Source organism: Saccostrea cucullata, unplaced genomic scaffold (genome assembly GCF_032062105.1).
Source record: "Saccostrea cucullata isolate Sc308-1 unplaced genomic scaffold, CSIRO_AGI_Scuc_v1 ctg707, whole genome shotgun sequence".
NCBI lineage: Eukaryota > Metazoa > Mollusca > Bivalvia > Ostreida > Ostreidae > Saccostrea > Saccostrea cuccullata.
The window spans coordinates 50,471-71,380 of record NW_026921237.1 but is presented as its reverse complement, the minus strand read 5'-3'; the positions used below and the strand labels follow the sequence as shown (position 1 = coordinate 71,380).

The window sequence follows — 20,910 nt, the reverse complement described above, 5'->3', positions numbered from 1 at the left end:
AAAAAAATAAGAGGACTATATCAAAGGGACATGCTAACTTGCCTGTTTTTAACTCTCCTGTAATTAAGTTCTTAAAAATGAACATGTGTCACAATTTCCTTTTATAAATTTCTCCTACAGAACCATTTACATCTATAAAGGAATATTCAAAGTCTGGCAATTTGTATGCATTTAAACTACATGTACATGTACTACCTCGTAGGAAATATTTAACATATATCAAGCAGATACATTTGTTTCTGTCACAAGTCATGTAACATAGGCAACGCATGTCAAAATGTAAACTTTTTTTATCCAATCATTTAGGTTGTTAAAACCAGACTTAAACTTTTGAATTACACCTTCATGCTGCCATCGATTGCACAAGGAGAACTCACTTTTGTAAAGCTACAGCAATGTCCTCAAAGCCCTGTGCTGTGACTAAATTTTTGTCCCAGAGAATACACTTTAACTTGGAGTTAATCTGAAGGGCTTTACTGAGCATACGGGCCCCAAAGTCTCCAATCTGATTTCCACTGAAATAGTTAACATAACACAGTAATTAAAAATTTAATCTAATATTATATACAATGGTTTTAATCTAATTGCATTTTCTTAGAAGACACATTTGACTTAAATATTTGTAACTTTCCTATTTTGATATTTCAATCATATTAAAATAAATTTCTGCAAATACACATCGAATTCATTGAATTGATAAACAAGTCATTTTGGGGGGTAAATTTTGATAGTATTTACCAACATGTTTCAGCTTTAATAAAACAAATATATGTTAATATGAAATATCACAAGCAGATGGTCATCTGTAAATATACAAATACAAAATTCTTCAGAAAAATGGTTAATTCCTTTACCTGATGTCAATTTCTGTTAGGCTTACATTGCTGCCGAGAGCATTTATGATATCAGAGAGATTATTCCGAAGTCTGGAATCGGCCAGCGACAGAGATTCTATACACTAAAACAAAGAGTATAATACATGAAGGCATCTAATGATTAAGAATTTATACCCTAAACCAAGAAAATCTAGGAAAACTATTCCTACACTAACGGACAAAAGCGATACTATTCCTGCTCAAATAACAAGAGATTCAATTCCCCAAAACTTATCCATCTCTGTTTGTGAATACATGTACCAGAATAAAATGTAATAAACTCTTCAACATATAGAGATTTTTGCATAAAAAATCTACTCTAGTCATTTTAAAATAAAAGTCTTGCTTTTCCGAAGGTTTTGAAGAAAATATGAATAGTAAGCATGACGGACAGCAGATACTGAAATCTTGAATACCATGGATATGTCGCATCAATTTGTAAGTCCCTACCATCTATTCTTTAAGTTTTTCTTCATTGATATCTCAAATACATGGATCCCTCGAAATTTTTCATAAGTCCCACCAAGTTTGAGTTAACGAGGTTTGACTGTCATATTTTTTTATGCTGTGAAAAGTTTTTTCATACAATCCCTCAGATGATAATATTTGTCCCAAAGAACAAGACACTTACACAGGAATCGTCCTGAATGAGGTTTACAACTCCCTCCATTACCGCTGTCATATGTCTGGAAAATATCATCAATAAAATATTGATTCATAATTAAAAAATATAGTTAAAAATTGTCTACTTTCTGTCACATATTTAGCATGCAGCAGTTTCTTTTATTTACAACACATTTCTAACTGTGAGACAATACTATTGCACATATCCTACAATGATACTTACTTTGGTTTGATGTTGTCAAAGTTTTGTCCAATCGACAGAGTTCTGATACTTTTATTGCTCTTTATCCAGTCAAGTAAACTCACTATGGATTGGTTGAAATCTGAAAATTAAGTGTTTGAAAGTGTTTGAAAATACACAGAGAGAGATACCTTCTTTCCTATTTTTAGATTTTACCAAATAAATGCATAAATTGGGTTACCGATATTGATACTATTATTACTGATACATGAATTGGTGATAACTTACTATTATTACTAATATCCAGACTGGTGATACTGCTGATATTCCCAATACAACTCCCTAACACCTGTCCACCTTGTGACTGAAGGTCATTGCTGCTGAGGTCAAGGTGAAGGTCCTTGATGTGCATATTACAGGCTATTCCTAGAAGCATCTCCCTAAAAGGAAGTAAAACATTTAATCATGTTAATTGGAAGGTTTAAATCATTAAATGATTACACATACATTATATAACTGCTCTAGTTTATACAAAATAAATTGACTCAAAGGGATAGTTTTAATAAAGCTTCTATAATACGCTAAAGTATGCACAAGCATTTTTTAATGCCAGGGTGAAGTAAAATTTCATTAACTTCCATTTCCTTAACAATATAAAACTTTGAGGAAATAAACTTTTCTCTAACAAATTTAATGATATAATAAGTTTATAATTAAAATAGGAAAATATATTCAGTCGAATGTATAATTTGATCATTATTACATCTGTGAAACTCTCAACTATCACTTAATTCTAAAATATTAAAACTTTTGACACAAGTAAATTTCCCCATGTCCTACTTTAGAGCCTCTGGGGGTAATCTACATCCAGACATATCCAGACACTCCAGTCCGTAAACACTGGAGAAAAATGTCTTCCAGGTCCCCTGTACAATCACTTCTTTGGTTTTCTTGTGAGTAAACACATTCCTAGCCACTTTAAGATGAGTTAAGGAGGCACAACTTCCTCTTAATAAGGCTGCACACAGCTAAAGAAGAAATACACATAGTAGTTCGTTTTTAATTTAAAAACTTGACTACCATACAAAAATACCGCAAGACTTAGATACCATCTATGAAAAGTAACATAGAATTTCTAGGACAAATTATATAATTCTGTTGAGACAAATGAGAGAACACTATGTATTAAGCGTGTCTGTGTGTCTGTGGCCTCACCAGTTCTAAAGCACAGTCCGTTCCTGAGAGATCTAGAAAGGTGATGTTGTTTCCTTGGGCCAGAAAATTGTATAAACACTGAAAATAACAAGAGGCCCACGGGCCTTATAGGTCACCTGAGTATCATGTAACAACTTTCCAGCGATTGTATTTGGTTCGTGTTTTAAGCCAAAAGCCATGAAATTCACAAATTTTGAAAGAGGCACCATTGCTTATCAAAGGGCAGATTTCAAAGCATTAATTTATTTTTAGTCAAAGTACCCCCCTGGTACCCCTGACCCAGCAGCCTTGAAATTATCTATTTTGAAAGAGGCCCCTTTCTTCATTATAAAGCCAGCATTAGTTTTTAGCCGGGCTTATTTCTCAAAGAGCAATTACTGGCTTGTGTGATCCTGTTCAAGGCAGGATGTTGACCCCATAGTCGCCATTTTAAAGTTACGTGCAAAAATATAGTTCTTACTCTCAACTGCTTTTGAGATAATACAAACGCTAAATAAAGCAACAAAAATAAAACGAAGTTTTATCTATATAAAATAAACATTAGTAGTAATGACTTTGAAAACTTCATAAGTCAAAGAACATAGTTCATTAGCGTAAGGATTTTTGATAATCAGTGTTACCGTAGTTCTCTACACATACGAGGTAAAGGAGGAGAGGGAAACAGACTGGTCTGTTTGTTTACATTCAGCTGCGGTACCAGATTAATTCTGATTCTGACAAAATCGGACCGTGGTATTAGGATTGCAAAACTTACTGTCAGTGTCTTATCATTTATATTGATAGTTTTAAAATATTTTTTTCATCAGAATATAAAAGTGATTCATGTAAGAAATCCATTCTACTCTGTAAATGAGCCCGGCTCTCTGTACTTCTGAGTACTTTGATTATGTTTAGGTTTAGTTATGAACATGAGAATAAAAATGTTCCGAAGGAGAAGGAAATAAAATATTTTTTTTTTTGATAAATCAATTATTAACATTTCTACATTCTTTTTTATGCTTTCCTAATAGGCTCCTTACCACTGGATACATAATGCTTACAAATAGGAAAGTAGAACATTTAATTGCTTATTTCATCATCTGCCAGTTTGGGCCAGTTATATAAATTTTGTGATGTTGATCAAAGTATATTTTAAAAAATCAATTCTTTAAAAGTCTTTCAATATATCTTCATTTTTTAATATGTGTTAGGTGAATGTGTAGACATTGTTCTAAAATTTACTTGATGCCTAAAATTATAATTCCTATCATAAAACAGACAGGGAGTATTGGGAAGTAGAGTCAACATTTTTTCAATTAAGTGTAAAATAATTTTTCTGGCTGATACAAATGATACTACATGCCTGTATATATTTGTATATTCTTGCCTTTTAATAGTTGATTTTTTTTTTAATTTCTTCAGGTTATTATTTCTTCCTCAAATGGACTTCACTTCTCCCATAGTTTTATTCATTATATCTGATGCATAAGCAACCCTTTTCTGAAGAATGATGCTTAGACTGTAAGCTATAACAGAGACCTAAACAATGTCCCTGGCAATATGCAATAGCTACCACGGGCAGTTTAAAACATGGGGGAGGGAAAAAAAAATTACAGTTACTTTTGAAACGAATACATAATTATCTCACCAGCATGTCATTGTGCAACAAAGTCGTCAGCATTTTATTTGTCCTTTGAACGGGGGAAACGTTTTGAATGGTACTCTTATCGATGAATTTTACACTAAACCAAGCTATCTAGATCTAGCTTTATTTACCCGCTGTTTCAGAAAACCGGAAGTGCGAGTTCGTAAATTTGATATCTCGATCCCGACTCAAATTTGACATCGGAAAGAAAATTTTTTTTATTTTTTTCTCTGAAAATTCAAAATCTTGAGCGGAGGGTTTGTAAAACTGAATATAGAATAAATCCTGGCCTTCAATATGTAATTAGATCATTAGCATATTAACCAGGAGCAAAGGATAAGATGTTAAAAGAATTCATGCATTTCACTATATAATCATTAGAGCCCCACCCTAAAACAAGAACCCCTGACCCTGGGGCCATAAAATTCACAATTTTGGTAGAGGCACTCTTGCTCATCATAACTATGTACTTAGTTAGTTTATTTAATACCCAGGAGCAGAGAAGAAGATTTTCAAAGATTTCATGTATTTTCACTATATAACCAATAGAGCCCCGCCCTAACACCAGAACACCTGACCCTGGGTTCATAAAATTCACAATTTTGGTAGAGGCACTCTTGCTCATCATAACTATGTACTTAGTTGGTTTATTTAATACCCAGGAGCAGAGAAGAAGATTTTCAAAGAAATAATGCATTTTCACTACCTACTTATTTAGCCCCACCCTAGCACTAGAACCCCTGACCCCAGGGCCATGAATTTCACAATTTTGGTAGAGGACTCATTGCTGATTACAATCATCCACACAGTTTGACTGCTTGATGTCAAGGAGTAAAGAAGAAGATTTTTGAAGATTGCATTAATTTTAGTGGTTTTGGCCCCACCCCTCAGGCCCCAGGGGGGTAGGGATCATGAAATTCACAATTTTTGTTCCCCTTCACCCATAGATGCTTTGTGCCAAATTTGGTTGAAATTGGTTCAGTGGTTGCAGAGAAGAAGCTGAAAATGTTCAAATGTTAACGCACGACGCACGACGACAGACGAAAACGGATAGCAATAGGTCACCTGAGTTTACTCAGGTGACCTAAAAATCCAGCTTGTTACAAATGCAAACAGTATCCATATGTATTCATGAAAAAATCAAACATCTTGAAGTAAAAAAGCTATGTTCAAACTTAAATAAAAATTGCATCTCAACAACATGCAAAATTTTTATGTCAAGATTCAATGAATCCTACTTATGACTTACTTGTAAGTTAACCCCAATCCTACTTATGACTTACTTGTAAGTTAACCCAATCCTACTTATGACTTACTTGTAGGTCTTCTCCCTTGCTGGGATTTTCCGAGATGTTGAGAGAGTGCAGTGATTGGACGATGGATGGACTCTGTGACAGACTCTCACACACTCTATTGAGCCCCTTTCCCAGGACCTTTGTGTTAGAGATGTCCAGATGCACCAGTCCCCGAGACAGACTCTTTAGTGATCCAATAAAATGGACCAAAGCTGAAATATAAAGATTCTAGCTAGGAAGAATGAAAATACACAGAGGGCAATTTTTTTAAGACAAAGGTGAGGCAAGAAAGGGTCCAGAATATTTCTAGGATTGTTCTCATCATAAGCTACTATAACACTATAAGATAAAATATAAGAATGCACATAATTTACAATCATATTTTCAACATGTTTGTGAAAAAAACAATGTACATTATCCATGTAGTGGTGGCAAATTCTATGGGTGCTTTTCAAACTTGACATCTTAGATATATAACATATTCACATTATTCTTTACCTCAAAGAAAAAAATGTTTTCACTCTTTTCAAATGATGGATAAGTTATGATAAGGATTAAAGTATTTAAATGGACAGCCAAAAAATCTACTGTGTCACACTAGATGTCACAAAGTAAGAAAAGCATAGCTTACCTTTATCTTCTAATGAGTTCTTGGACAGATCAATTCTCTGTAGCTGGGAGGAACTGTTAGATAAAATGGCTGTTGCTAACTTCTGTACAAAATCTCTGAAAGAAAAAAAAATGTGCATAGATCCACAGATAAAAAAAGATGACATTTTTCAAATGGGATTTATATCATCAATTTGAATATTCTTTTCACATATCAACCCAATTGCTCCAATAACTTGCAGGGAGAAGAAAACCCTGCTGTATTCGTGAAATACTTTCCACACTTTTTACAGTTACATACACTGTGATTCCTGTAGAACTGAGGTCTAGTTCTTCTATCGTGTTGTTTCGCTTCATCACTTTCAAAATCTCACTCTGGGCATCTGAAGTCTGCAATATACAACAGACAGGGTATTCAATATCTACACAATTAATACTGTAAAAGTAAAAAAAGAGTACACTCAATATTTAGTGCTCTTCAACTGATAAGTGGAATCATAGAGTTAGTGCAACAAAGTATTTATGTTTAAGGTTCCATCACATACTTGCTTGTACATAAATAAGCAGTCAAGAAGCAGCATAAGAAGCACTAGATTATATTACCGTACTCAAAATATATAAAAAATAATTCTATTTTAAATACATGTTTACCCATCATCATCAAGGCTGATCTCAAAATATCAGAAATAAAACCTCTATTTTAAGAATTTTTATGCAGATACAATAGAACTACTGATGATGAATTTTCTATGTAGCTTTTCAGTAAGAAATAAGAAAAAATTTGTTTTCAGTAAACAGAGAAGACTTACAAGTTTGATTTTACAGGCTGTTAATTTTGTGAACCAGGTGTTGTTTTCTAGAGCACCAATAATAGGAACCAGATCCCTACAAAACAAATAGAGACATCAAGATGCTGAGTCTCACAGGTGAATCAGGTACCATTATAAAGAAAATTAATGATACTCAAGAACTCTTATAAATGTTAAAAATATAGTTATTGTAAAACATGTAGTAAACGTGATTATTATGAAGTGGTGTTTACTGTGAAGTGATTTCCATCCCCTGTGGGCTTAAACTATACAGTTTTAATACTTAACAGATATAATGAATTACTGGTACATATATAAAACATAGGTAATCAAAGATTACGAAGCTCACCTCAACGAACGTTATCAGTTTAAATAATGCAAATATCACATCATATTTTCTTAATAGTTAGTATTTATCCTGACATCAATATTGAAGCAAGTTCAGTTTAAGTAGGTTATAAAGTTCATTGGGGATTAACCTTGTTCCAAAAACTTTAACCTGGTCACTCATCTGGAAAATGTAGGTCAGATCCAGCATCCAAAGCAAGTCTGGTAGTGTCCATCCCTAGATGCATCATCCATGCAAGTTTAGACCAGGTAGGGCTTATAGTTACATGGGAATGGGCCTGCTCCAAAACTATAACCTGGTCACTCATCTGGAAAATGAAGGTCAGATCCAGCATCCAAAGCAGTCTGGTAGTGTCCATCCCTAGATGCCTCATCCACGCAAGTTTGGTCCAGGTAGGGCTCTTAGTTACTTGGGAATGGACCTGCTCCAAAAACTTTAACCTGGTCACTCATCTGGAAAATGTAGGTCAGATCCAGCATCTGAAGCAAGTCTTGTAGTGTCCATCCAGATGCATCATCCATGCAAGTTTGGTCCAGGTAGGGCCTATAGTTACTTGGGAATGGACCTGCTCCTTAAACTTTAACCAGGAAGCCGATGCCAGGGGTATAGCATAAGCTCATCTCGACCTCGTCAAGGTGAGTAAAAAATCCAAATTATCTATTCTTAGCACTGTTTTCATCACGTTTCACTGTACAGTAGCCTACTACTCTGACATTGTTTATTCAAAATTACAGATGGCTACCGCTATCAGACAGCAATTGTTTTTCATTTTCTTTTAATATTGATGGTTCTTTTTCCTCTGTAAACCTATCTGTGAATGACTTCTATGCATTTTAAATCTATGTATGGATCATTTAGATCTCTGTAAGACTTACTTTAGATTTAAATGGTCAAAGTCTTGCAGATTTAGCTCCCTTGAGTCCTGTGATAAATATATGGTATCTACATCCTAAAAAAAAACAAGATTTCTGATTATAAAAAAATCTTTAGAGGACCAGATTCTAAATCTGTCAAATCTATGTTACGATCATTTTCTTCCCGTTTTTGACTTTCTTCAATGTTTGATTTTATACAATTTTTGTAGAGTGCTACTGCTCAGTATATTGAAGCAACCAAGAAATAACTGCCTCCTAGTAAAACACAACACATTTTTGATATATGACCAATTGATGTATGAACCCTTAACTAAGCAACCAATGTCAACATTTTAGTAAATGTGTCTCATTATAATCATGCCAACAGTTTGACTGCTGACCAAGAGTGAAAGAGCTCTTTGAAGATTGTATTAATTTTTATGTGCCACAACTATCAGGCCCAAGGTAGTGACCTAAAATATTATCATTCATAAAATCCTACAGAAAAAAGGTAACACAGAATTCGTGGCACTCCAGATTTATCATACTGCCCATCCCATCAAAATGGGAAAAAATAACTTCCTATAAGTCATACTTGTTCACATCATTTCAGTAAACCATCAATTGTTTTATTTTGTGTGTGTGTGTTTTTACTTTTTTTCCCAAAAATCTTATTTGAAATGATAATTGGTTTATAGCTATCAAGTTTTTGTGTGTGTATATGAACAAAACTTTCAACAAATAATATTCGACCCTCTTCTCCAACACTTCAAAAAATCTTCTGCTTTCAAGTTTCTTTCATTTAAGTACTTCCTCCAACAACCCAAAAGTACAGAACTACAGTACTAATTAAGTAACATATTATTAACTTACAGAGATGTATCTTGTACACAACACTCACTAGTACATAGTCATACTTGTCTCAAGGTCACAGTATCAAATTATATAACAGTTATATGAAGCTTTCCTCAGATGAATCTACAACTAATTCATAAAATAATTCTGAAATTTTAGTCCTGTTTAAGATAGTTCTTTATGGTACCTTTTAATAAAGATTCTGTGAAATTCTCATTACATTTCAGTGATATAGAAGGACTTGTGGATAAGAGATGGAAACTCCCAAATATTAAAGAAAGATTGGCAGTGTCAATGTTTTGCAATTGGAAACACAAATATGAAATACTATTATATAAAGATTCTGTGAAATTTTCATTAAAATGCATTTAGCAGTGAATTCTCCAAGTGTAAAGGATGAATATACACACTGAAACTTCCATTTTATATAACCTTTACTTTTCAAGCAGGTATAACAAAAAGCTCTATGAACTATAGATGTATTCTCGTTCTCTATGTCCAATTATATCAAAACTTCTCACAATATTGATGGTATGTTGGTCTGACATTGACTTGCAGTGGTTGGTGCTTGTTGTTTTGCAGTACATTAAGGGGAGGGGCACCAGCTATACCTACCCATGCCACCTCCTCTCTGTAGGCTGTGTTATGGTAGTCACACATACAGGCGTACATAATGGAGTACCCCCCACATGGACCCTGCTCTTTCTTTTCTATTTCCTTCATCAAGTCCTGCATTGGTCTAAGGCGGTCTGATGGCTGAACATCCATTTTCTTGATGAATCTTCTAAACTCATAGAAATGGAATAATGTTAAAAATGAAACTAATGGAAACTGAAGGCAACCACTCAGCCCCTTTAAGAAGTATATCCTTCAAATATCCATGTTTTAAGAAGTATATCCTTATCCATGCCTCTTTTCTATTTCATTCAGTGTGTCAACTGAAAGTAAGCAGCCTAATTTCAATATAGATGATATGGTCATTGATTACGAATATCTGAAAGCTCTGAATTAGGAAAACTCCTAAATAAGGTTTCCTATTGACATTAAGACTGTATTTACTTATCATAATTCCACTGTATTAATCCCCTCTGTAAGGTTTTATCCTTTACTTACTCTATAGGAAATACTGGGAAGATGTTTTTCAGGGACCTGCCGATGTGTGTAATCATGAGATCAAAGTCATCGGAATCGGGGTCCAGCGTAACCAGGGAGATTGGTTTGCCATCTGTTACACTGATTGTCAGCTGTCAAATAGAGTATACTCATTATACATGATAACCTTCACATTCAGAATCATTGAGGAATGTATCCAATATAGAATTTAGAATTCCACCACTGAGTCTACAAATCATTTATGAATGAAAGTCATCAATAAAATTACTGTTTATAATGAACTTTTCCAACCATTTTTTAGGGGGGTGGGGGGTGGGGGTTAGATATTCAGAAAATATTTAAGTTGTATTAAAGTCATTGTTACAGTAAATCTACAGGGAGATGCCAAAAATCTGTTTTCCATTAATTCATGAAATAATAAATATCTACTGATTCTCTGGCAACTCATTTCCTTCCTCAATTAAATAAAATACTCTTCTTTATTATATACTATATAATATATTATACATGTACTGTAATTTGCTTAATGAGCTGGAAAAAATACATGCAGGCACAATGCAGCACTTGTTACAAATCAACCCATTTTCCTGTGACCTTGTGATCATAAAATTTACCACTATATAGCCAACCTTATGAATCTCTTAACAATGAAGCACTCATTTATTACATCACTTTCTAATTCCATTAATTTTTCAACAAATACATGTCATTTTATCATGCTGCCAATACTATATTCATATAATTATATCTAATTCTTTTACCTGATTTTTCTTTTTGCTTTCTATGCCTTGAATGTCTAAAAAGCTGAAATCTTGATCCACCTAGAAAATGAAACAATTAAAAGTTTATTCTCAGAATTACCAAAATAAAATAGAACCTCTTAACTGATATTAATTGTCAGTAACATACAAAAACATCTGTAGGAAACAACTGCTATCAGAGAGCACATATAGTTCAGAAATTCTTGCATACAATAAGCTTTAATATATAAATAGCTATACACAAATTTTCCACTTTTCTCTAGTATACTAAACATGCATACACTACAGATCAATAAAACACACTAGAATTTGAAAATCAAATAGGTCTGCATATCTGTACAGTGTACAGTTTTATACATGAATTTTTAAGGATCTTCAGACTGAAATGAGGGGGGTGGGATGGGATGGGGGGTCACTTGGTTTTGAATGTTGGCCTATTGCATGCAGTGTAATCTATAATCATGACAATGGTTCCTATTGTAGATGGAATTTTTGGCCTCATTTGAACGATTTTGTCCTTTCTCTCTGTAAACATATGGAGTTAAGCTGAGAAAGAACACTGCTCTCCAGTAAAATGACAGTTTGAAAATAACACACAGCAAAGACAATTTGTTTAAATGGACTTATGACAAAAATAACACAAAGGCTAAAATTTCCTGTTCACAATAATTTTTATCATTTGTTTTAGTATATGTGTCAACCTGAAGACATACAAAATTAAAAAAAATTGATAGCCTTAAATATTTTTTAAATTACCTCTCTCTATGAACTAACTTCCAGTGTGGGAGGAAATTCTGACGATTAATTCACCTGATGGGGAACATCCCTCCCCTTAAGAAACCAATGATTAAATGTAAAACAATTCTTTATCTCTATTGGTGTAATGAATCGTAAGTTTATCTTCCAGGGAAGCTACTTCCTGCTGAAATAAATGACCTTCAAGGAAATCTTAATTATAGCCTCTACCCTTAATCACGGAATAACGAGAAAATTGTCCAGAAAAATAAATAAAACACTATCGAGGAGTATTTCCTAGTAGTTTTTACTGACTGGTAACGAAGGAATCTGGTACGTTTAACAATTTGATCTCCCTATATATACACATTGTTACTATCTGCCTTAAATATGTGAATCATGTATACAGACTCCCTGTGAGTTTAGAGACTGTGATATCCCTGATAAAAATAAAATCAAATTTTCTGTTAATGCCTTAGAGATGGAAGACAGACATGACAGTCATATACCTTGGTAGGTGTCTTCACAATAAACAGGAACAACCTGCATCCCGTCAGGCCCTGAAACAGATAAAAAGAACAGTAGTTAATACAACAATTAAAAAATCAGGGAATGCATTAGCAGCTGAAAGTGAAGTTGGAACAGGTATATGTGAACTTAAGTTTCATGGGCAATTTCAAAGTTTCGGTGATGTCATAATTGTCAGTCTGTGATACTAAATCATCAACAAAAGTATTTGCTCCAGACTTTGAATTTATACCTATTGCTTTTCTTGTCCCCTGCTATCAATCAAAGTTGGGGACATTAATTTGGATCGATCTGTCTCTCCGTTATTGTCCATCCATCTGTCGAGCTGTCTGTCTGTCTGTAACACATTTGTTTCCGCACAATATCTCAGGAAGCCTTTGAGCTTTTGCAATGAATTTTACATAACAACTCCATGTGGCCTAAGGAAGACCCCTTTTGACTTTGAGGTCAAAAGGTCAAAGGTCAAGGTCATCGTTTAATAGATTCTGACTGTTTTAACACTTTCCTTCCTGTGAGATATCTTGAAAAGCCTTTGAGCTTTTGCAATGAAATTTTTTACCATAACTCCCTTTGGCCCAAAGAAGACACCTATTGACTTTGAGTTCAAAAGGTCAAAAATTTAAACATTTTCTTTGTGTGTAAAACTTTCATTTCCAAGCAAATTACAAAGATTGAAGCTTTTCAGCTTTTGCAATGAATTTAACTCCCTTTGGCCCTTCCCACCCCTCTCAAAGTGTCTCATCTCTCCACCAACCACCGTTTGACCCAGTGTTATTTTATATTTCTAAATATATACTACATACAGGACATAGTGTGCAGAAGAGAAATAACTCGTTAAATCCCCTTGTATGATATAATGATTACTCAGCCTTATAGTTCATCGTTATGAAAACTACTGTTGAATGTTGACTACCTGGTACATAGCAATACAGTGAAAAAAAAAATCATTCTTTAATATTTTTAACCAGCTTAATACAGTTGAACAATATCTAAAATAGTGTATCATGGATATGGCAGAGAGTAAGAACTTACAAGTTTCAACCACTTTTTCTTTTTTTAGTTTAACCTTCGTATATATCTCGCATATTCTAAGGCATCTCATCGTTTTTTCTTGGCCACATCAATGTCAAAATAATGAGGTTTGACTGTAATGCAATGTGTATGTTTTATCTATAATTTCTATATCAGTAAAACCTAATTCTACCTTCATAACCAAATTACATCTTGTATAATATTATAATCTATATGGCTATCATTGCTCTGCCAGTATATCTATTAATTAAGAAAAGACTAGGAGGCAATGGTAGTCACTCTGCATCTGTGTTTTATAATACTCTTTAGTAAACAACTTAATTATTTACTTTTTATCACATCTTTGGCCTTGACCTTCTGCCTCTTTCATCCTTAAACAAGTTGACATGCTTTTGCTGTCATACAGCTATCATTTCACTTTATAGCAAAATCAATCTGTTTATTTTGTACATAGCACTTTTACAAACTTAGAGTGAATTTACATTGTCCTTAGACCTAAAAGGCTACAAATAAGAGGCAAGTTCCTCAGTTCAACAACCATAAGGAGTCTATCACAATTTTGAGAATTTATGCATTAGGCCTAAATAACTAAAATTTATAACATAATCCTATCACAAACCACCAAATTTTCATGGGCACCTTTAAATCTAAACTATTCACATTATATTACCAAAGTTACAAGTACAACTTTATGGGCAAATATAAGTATGAACTATTCTGATTATATACTAACAAAGCTATAAGTACAGACTTTATGTACTGTACATATAAGTCAAGTAGGAAGTGAAATTCCCAATCAAAATAATATTTAACATTTTCTTCCTTAAAAGATACAGCTTGAAAGTAAATACTGTTTATGGTAAAATAAATGCAAGTTGTTTGAAATAAAACAGGAAATAAATTCCTAATGTAATTTTTAGGGGGGTTGGGAAATGATGCAGGAATAGGTGCAGGTATACTATCAGTTAATATACATGTATGTGTACCTGAAACACTGGAAATGTGTATTAATTTTACTACAATAGGATAAAAACTTAAAATACAAATGTTTTGAATTTTTTGTTTATCCAGATTTTAGATTCTATACCATCACACAAGGCTTATCTTATCTATGGCCAGTAGAGAGGTTCATTAAAATGTGGAAGAAACAGCCAGTAATAGCCGTGTACCATGTAACCTTTACATAAAAACATCCTACTTCAAAGACTCCATGACCAATTCATTACTTGAATATGCATGATAATCACGATTCATTATATACTCAGTTCACAGTGATTATTACATGTACGTGATACTGGTAAATTAAAAAATCTACAAACACAGAAGGGGCAGCTCTAAAAAACAGTTCTTTGATCATTACAATTCAATTCCAAAAGCAATTTGGATGCAATGCTTTAAAATCAAGTTTTTTTCCTCCTACATGTATACATTTTTTATGTTTCTGAACATATTTTTATGATAGACAATATGTCAAAAGGATTGGACACATGTTTCAAAAACTTGGATCGTCCTCTTCCCGACGAAAATGTCACACAGAATGTAGGTTTGCTCTCCATTACAGTACAAGGCACACAGAGAATATGTAGGGTCTATTACAGGCAGCACTTGACTGCGTTTAATGAGCTAGCAATTTACTGAGAGTGCACTTACTCAGGATCAGCAGACATCAAACCATCAATTAGTGCACCACAAAATTTCTGGCTTGCTAAATATTTATTTAATCTTGTAGATGACTAAATATATTCTGACAGTAAAATGAATTTCAAATCTAAATATCAAATCAAATTAAAGAATCCAGAAGAACAAGAGATGTTTGTAAAACACTTATGCCCCCCTCCCCCACAAATTGGAATTTTTTAAAGTCCAAAAGGGCATAACTCTGTCAAAAATGGTGTGATCATACCCAAAACATGACCTAGATATTCATCTGACTAATTTGTATACTTAATTCCATTTCAATATGTGCAACCTCTCAAAAAAAAAAAAAATGAACGGAAACTGCAAATTATTGGAATTTTTCTAAGTCCAAGGGGCATAACTCTGCAATTATGGTGTGATCATACCCAAAACAGAACTTGACCTAGATATTCATCTGACTAATTTGTATACTTAATTCCATTTCAATATGTGCAATCTCTCAAAAGAAAATGAACGGAAACTGCAAATTATTGGAATTTTTCAAAGTCTAAGTGGCATAACTCTGTCAATTATGGTGCGATCGTACCCAAAACAGAACTTGACCTAGAAATTCATCTAATATACCTGTATACTAAATTCCATTTCAATATGTGCAACCTCTCCAAAGAAAATGAACAGAAACTGCAAAAATTTGGAATTTTTCTAAGTCCAAGGGGCATAACTCTGTCAATTATGGTGCGATCATACCCAAAACAGAACTTGACCTAGATATTCATCTGATATACCTGTATACTAAATTCCATTTCAATATGTGCAACCTCTCCAAAGAAAATGAACGGAAACTGCAAAATATGGAATTTTTCTAGGTCCAAGGGGCATAACTCTGTCAATTATGGTGCGATCGTACCCAAAACAGAACTTGACCTAGATATTCATCTGATATACCTGTACACCAAATTTCATTTCAGTATGAATAACGGTTATGAAGAAAATGAACGGAAACTAAATGGACCGACAGACCGACAGACAGCAGCAAAGCAATATGCCCTCCCTTCTTCGAAGGGGGGCATAAAAAGTGAAATCAAAGTTGTGCTGCTTGAACTTAAAAGTTTCTAGAAGTTGATGCCATTAAATCTACATTTATTTATAAAAAAAAAAATGTGTACAGTTACTACATGTTCTAAGATCATTGGCAACAATGCCTAGAGTATTTTTTCTCCTCTTTCTTTTCTTTTGTAAGACTGAGTCTTTCCAACCTTTGAGAGACCTAACACAACTTAAGGTAATACGGGAATGCAAATGAGTGGATGTAAGCCAGACAAATGGCTTGTTCTAGAACTGAATCCACAATCTGGACTGATGAGATTCAATCCCTAAGGTTAATCAAGGTTGCCATCTAAATGGACCAGACACCCCAAAGCCAGAATAGATAATTCTCTATATACTTACAACGATCTTCCTCTCGAATTTATCTGGCCTAACTTCATGCTTCACCATAAACTTCTGATACAGGGTGACATTCTTGCCCAGGACTTCTCGGATACTGTCTGAAAAACAATCACAGAAAAATCATAATCCAAATAAATCCATATAACTTTGAGACGAAGTCTTATATTTTTTTTTAATTTTAAAACCCCTACTATTATACACCAGCTCATCAGGTGTATGACTATGTCTGTCCATTCTAGATTATAAAACTGTCTTATAATAAGAAAAAAAGTTACGGATCAAATTACTCTAATTGTAGAAAATATGCTGTGTAGGGGTGCTATGTGCATGTACAATGTATTCGGATTAAAACTAAAAAAGGAAGTAAAGATCTCTTTCATAATAAGATATCAAATACCTGCTCATGTATATTTTTAATTTATGCAAAACTTTAATTCTTGTTCTAATCTAGTCCCAAAAACATGAAAATGTCCTTTAAGCTTGTGTGTAAAATGGGACATCTCCATGTCTCTAAAAGACATATTAGTGGTGCTCAACTAGCGGTCTCTATGATGCAGACAGTCCATGTAAATATATATAATTCATTCTCTCTAAATTCATTGACTGCAATTTCATCTTAAGACTTATATAAGACAAACAAAAACAAAGTTTTAACAAATTAATGGGAAATCTTAGAGAAATGCTAGTCTACATATAGTTATTTATAAAAGGAAAAGTCTGGCCTAAGCCCCCTTTTTGGCTTCTAGTTTTTGGTATCTCTTAGAATGGTGCAATATAGGTCATAATTGAAATCTGTTGATATCATTGTTACAAAATTAGTATTGATTCAATATAAGTAATAGCTAGGATACATAGAGGTCACAGGAACATCAGAAAGGTCACAAAATTTGTCAGTTTCCAAATTTTTTAATTTTCATTTAATTTTTAATCAATTTTAAATACAATTTTTTTTCTTCAGAAAATGCACATATTTATACATTATTGATCTGATCTTGCCCATTTTACTAAATCAGATTTGTATGTGCTGGGTTGCCCCCCCCCCTCCATCTTCTCCCTTCCTTGCACCTCTTCAGAGTTTCTCTTCCATCCCTCAATCATGATCACCTGACATAGGTGTTAAAGTCTTCTAAAAATAGAGACTAGGAAGTAACGTACGTCTAGACAACTATGTCAAAAGACCATAGGATGTACCGTAGTTTGATTAATATTTTAATAGGTGACATGCATGACAAAATTAGAAAGAAAACCAGAGGCCCATGGGAAACAACTCTCATCTTGTTCACTATTACCTTCCTAACAAATGGGTTCTAATTACAACTAGTAAACAACTGAAACTAAATTAAAGACAATAAAGTCCACGGTGTCAACAATTTCACTAAATTTACATTATACTAGCTGAGATTAATCATATGTCAGCTTCATAAATTGTGACTGCCTTCTTCATTTTATTTCTGCATTATAAACATAAAGATACTTTTTTCTATGACAATTTTGCATTGTCAATATAACTTTAAAAAAAAAATCTATAATCTATTTACTTCTTGAAAGGTATTCATTTTACATTTTGTATATAGTAATAATTTCTTTCTTTCTTTCTTTTTTTAGGCAAATTCTTTGCAATGATTTCACCATCACTGGAGAAGTCTTAAAGAAATCAAGAATTTTATCCTGGTACAATAAAAACTTTATATCAAAAGCAAAATTTATCTTAATTAATCCATAATTGCTGATCATTTTGTGCTTGACAATATTTCCTATAACAAAAATAAATTGAATAATTTTATCAATATTTCAATTTCCTTATAATGATATATTTCATAATTCCTTTTGCTAATGAACTTCATTGTTTTAGTGTGTATGTGTTAACTGTCCATGCAACTTTTCAGTCAGTACACTATACATGAGTGTGCATGTATTCACTAATTTAAATTTTCTATTTTGTGTAATTTAAATCAGCTTAAAGAGGGTGAGCTTGCAGTCAATAAAGTCAGACATAAAAATAAATAAACACTGACCATTGTGAAACATTTGTCATTTTTAGGAGATCTAGCAGCAGAAAAACAATTTTAAATTAACAGAGAACATGCAAGGTCAACCCTCGTCAATTGTAGGTCTTACAAAAGTTGAACAGCAAGAAAACCATATCCAGTGGAATCATTTAAATTTATGGGGTCAATGCTCATGGGAAATCAAAATTTTCTTGGTTCATGAGGACATAATTTCATGAGTAACTTGTATATACTGGTACAGAAGATTTAACAAATAAATATGTTGACAAAATAATTGTTCATGTGATGTAAATGTGTGGATAAGGGTGATCCACAAATATTGATCCCACATGAACAATGATGATAACACTAAACACAGTCAGCCTTGGTTAACCTTAGGAGATCTAACATCAGTTGAAGAGCCAGGGGACACACACTAACCACTGTTAGGTTTGGTTAATCTTACATCAGATGTCTAAAAGAGGTTGAAGAGCCTGAAGAAGCTTCTAACACTATACACGGCCAGCTTGCTTCATCTTCTCTTTAGTCAGTACAGTGTGTCCTCTAGACTGGTATCTGTCGTACACAGACAGAATGAAATTTATCTTGGTATTAGCAGAATAATATAAAGATCCAATAAATTAATCCCCTCCAAAAGACATCCATCATGAATAGGAAACAAATTTCTGTCCTGTTTTATCCATTATTTACATAAACCAGTTATCATAAACGGGATAAGGAAGAACATTATTGATGCATGCTCTACATTTATTGAATATTTACGAACATGTGTTTATTGTTCATTTTGGTTGTTTTGTTTTTTTGTTTTGGTTTTTTTTTTCATTTTTTCTTTTTACATAATTTATTTATTTAATTTTATGCAAGGAAGGTCTTTATAGCTGCACCTCATTTTTCAATCAATAAATGCATTTAATCTACAAATTCTCAATTTAAACATATTTAATTAGTACATGTATTGATCACAAATTCTCGTTCAGCTAAAGGTGATCAAGAGATGGCTCAATCAAGATATCTTTCTATTGTTTATTATTCTGAAAATGGATGATGGAATACCTGAAAATGCATCCAAGCTCAACATAGAAGGAGAGACAGATTTCCGTGGTTTCGATTCCAGTTTTTTATCTAAACTTTCAATAGTTATCGTAGACACACGTGGCATTTGCCCTGCATTTTCTACTTGCATTGATCTCCTTTTTCTGGGTGGAGCAACTGGCATTGCAGACTCCATTTCAGACAACAGTACCTGTTTTACTAACAACCCATCACCAACTTTAAACACACATCTTCCATTTAAAATATGTCTCCGCTTAACTATAGTCTATACATCCTTCTTTCATCCAACGTTTTAATATAATAATATATAATCTTTTTCCTGGTAAACCCCTCAATGGACCACTTACACAACCTTGTTTGCCAATGGGCTTAAATTTTACTACTCATAAACAAAAGACAATAAGTGTGCTATTTTAAACTGGTACGAGTTTTTTAAAGTGATTCCATAGCTATTTCTTTTTCGGAAGCTACAGAAAGATGCTTTTCCGGTTGAAACCTCTAGCCTAGTCACAACAAAACAATTTTCACTTGTCAGCTGTTTCCCTTCAAGTGATGGAGGGCAATGTTTACATTTAAATTCGACTGCTTAGATCTAAATTATGAATTGGCTTACCTTTTATTTCTTGTGGAATTTTTGAACTCGATGTCATTTTAAACAGAACATCGATCTCTCATTAATTGTTTTATGTGGGTGAGCTGTGTGTAGAGAAATTATTACGGATGTGTCTTCGTCTGTCATGAATACGGAAGCAGGGGAGGGATTCTATGCCGCCATTGCAAATACGGAAATGATGTCATGAAGTTACAAAGTGAAACTAGAGATGTAGGCTGTAGCGACTACCACTTCACGGCGAATTTTTAACTTAAACTGGATAATCAATGCGATATGCTTTACTAGATATATTAATTATTGCGATTTACTGTATCTCCTTTTACTGCACTTAACCAGTATGTTCGATTGAGGAAGTCGTGGCTTTCCAGGAAGAAAAACTCCAGTAATAAATATTGGCATCATGTAATATGTGGATTGGATCCTCTTTGAAGACGCTAAAGGCCAACTAATAATAGAATATCTATAACGTATTATATTGTATGAAAAATGAGATGGCGTTTCCGTCATCAGATTTCTTTGTTGATGTAGAAATTTCTGCTCTCACAACTTATTCATATCCCTGAATACTCAAGAACATGTTTATGGACATGATTAAAATATCTGCCCTCCCAACTTAATCCTACCTAAATTATTCATATCTGAATACTCCAGAACATGTCTATGGATATGATGAAATTATTAAACTTATG

The 20,910-nt window shown here is 33.4% G+C and overlaps 1 protein-coding gene across 1 annotated transcript in view; it reads right to left on the bottom strand.

Annotated features, from left to right (window-relative positions):
- Positions 1 to 20,075, bottom strand: part of LOC134259549 (F-actin-uncapping protein LRRC16A-like) — a 41,954-nt gene extending 21,879 nt beyond the window's left edge. Inside the window, 18 exon segments of the mRNA XM_062742134.1 lie at positions 378 to 515; positions 855 to 958; positions 1,507 to 1,561; positions 1,723 to 1,822; positions 1,969 to 2,120; positions 2,521 to 2,708; positions 2,896 to 2,973; positions 5,836 to 6,026; positions 6,446 to 6,540; positions 6,725 to 6,813; positions 7,233 to 7,308; positions 8,457 to 8,530; positions 9,906 to 10,074; positions 10,404 to 10,534; positions 11,165 to 11,224; positions 12,409 to 12,459; positions 16,547 to 16,644; positions 19,609 to 20,075. Coding sequence (XP_062598118.1) covers positions 378 to 515; positions 855 to 958; positions 1,507 to 1,561; positions 1,723 to 1,822; positions 1,969 to 2,120; positions 2,521 to 2,708; positions 2,896 to 2,973; positions 5,836 to 6,026; positions 6,446 to 6,540; positions 6,725 to 6,813; positions 7,233 to 7,308; positions 8,457 to 8,530; positions 9,906 to 10,074; positions 10,404 to 10,534; positions 11,165 to 11,224; positions 12,409 to 12,459; positions 16,547 to 16,644; positions 19,609 to 19,783 — 2,024 coding nt within the window. The 5' untranslated portion in view covers positions 19,784 to 20,075.
- Positions 20,076 to 20,910: the final 835 nt, after the last annotated feature.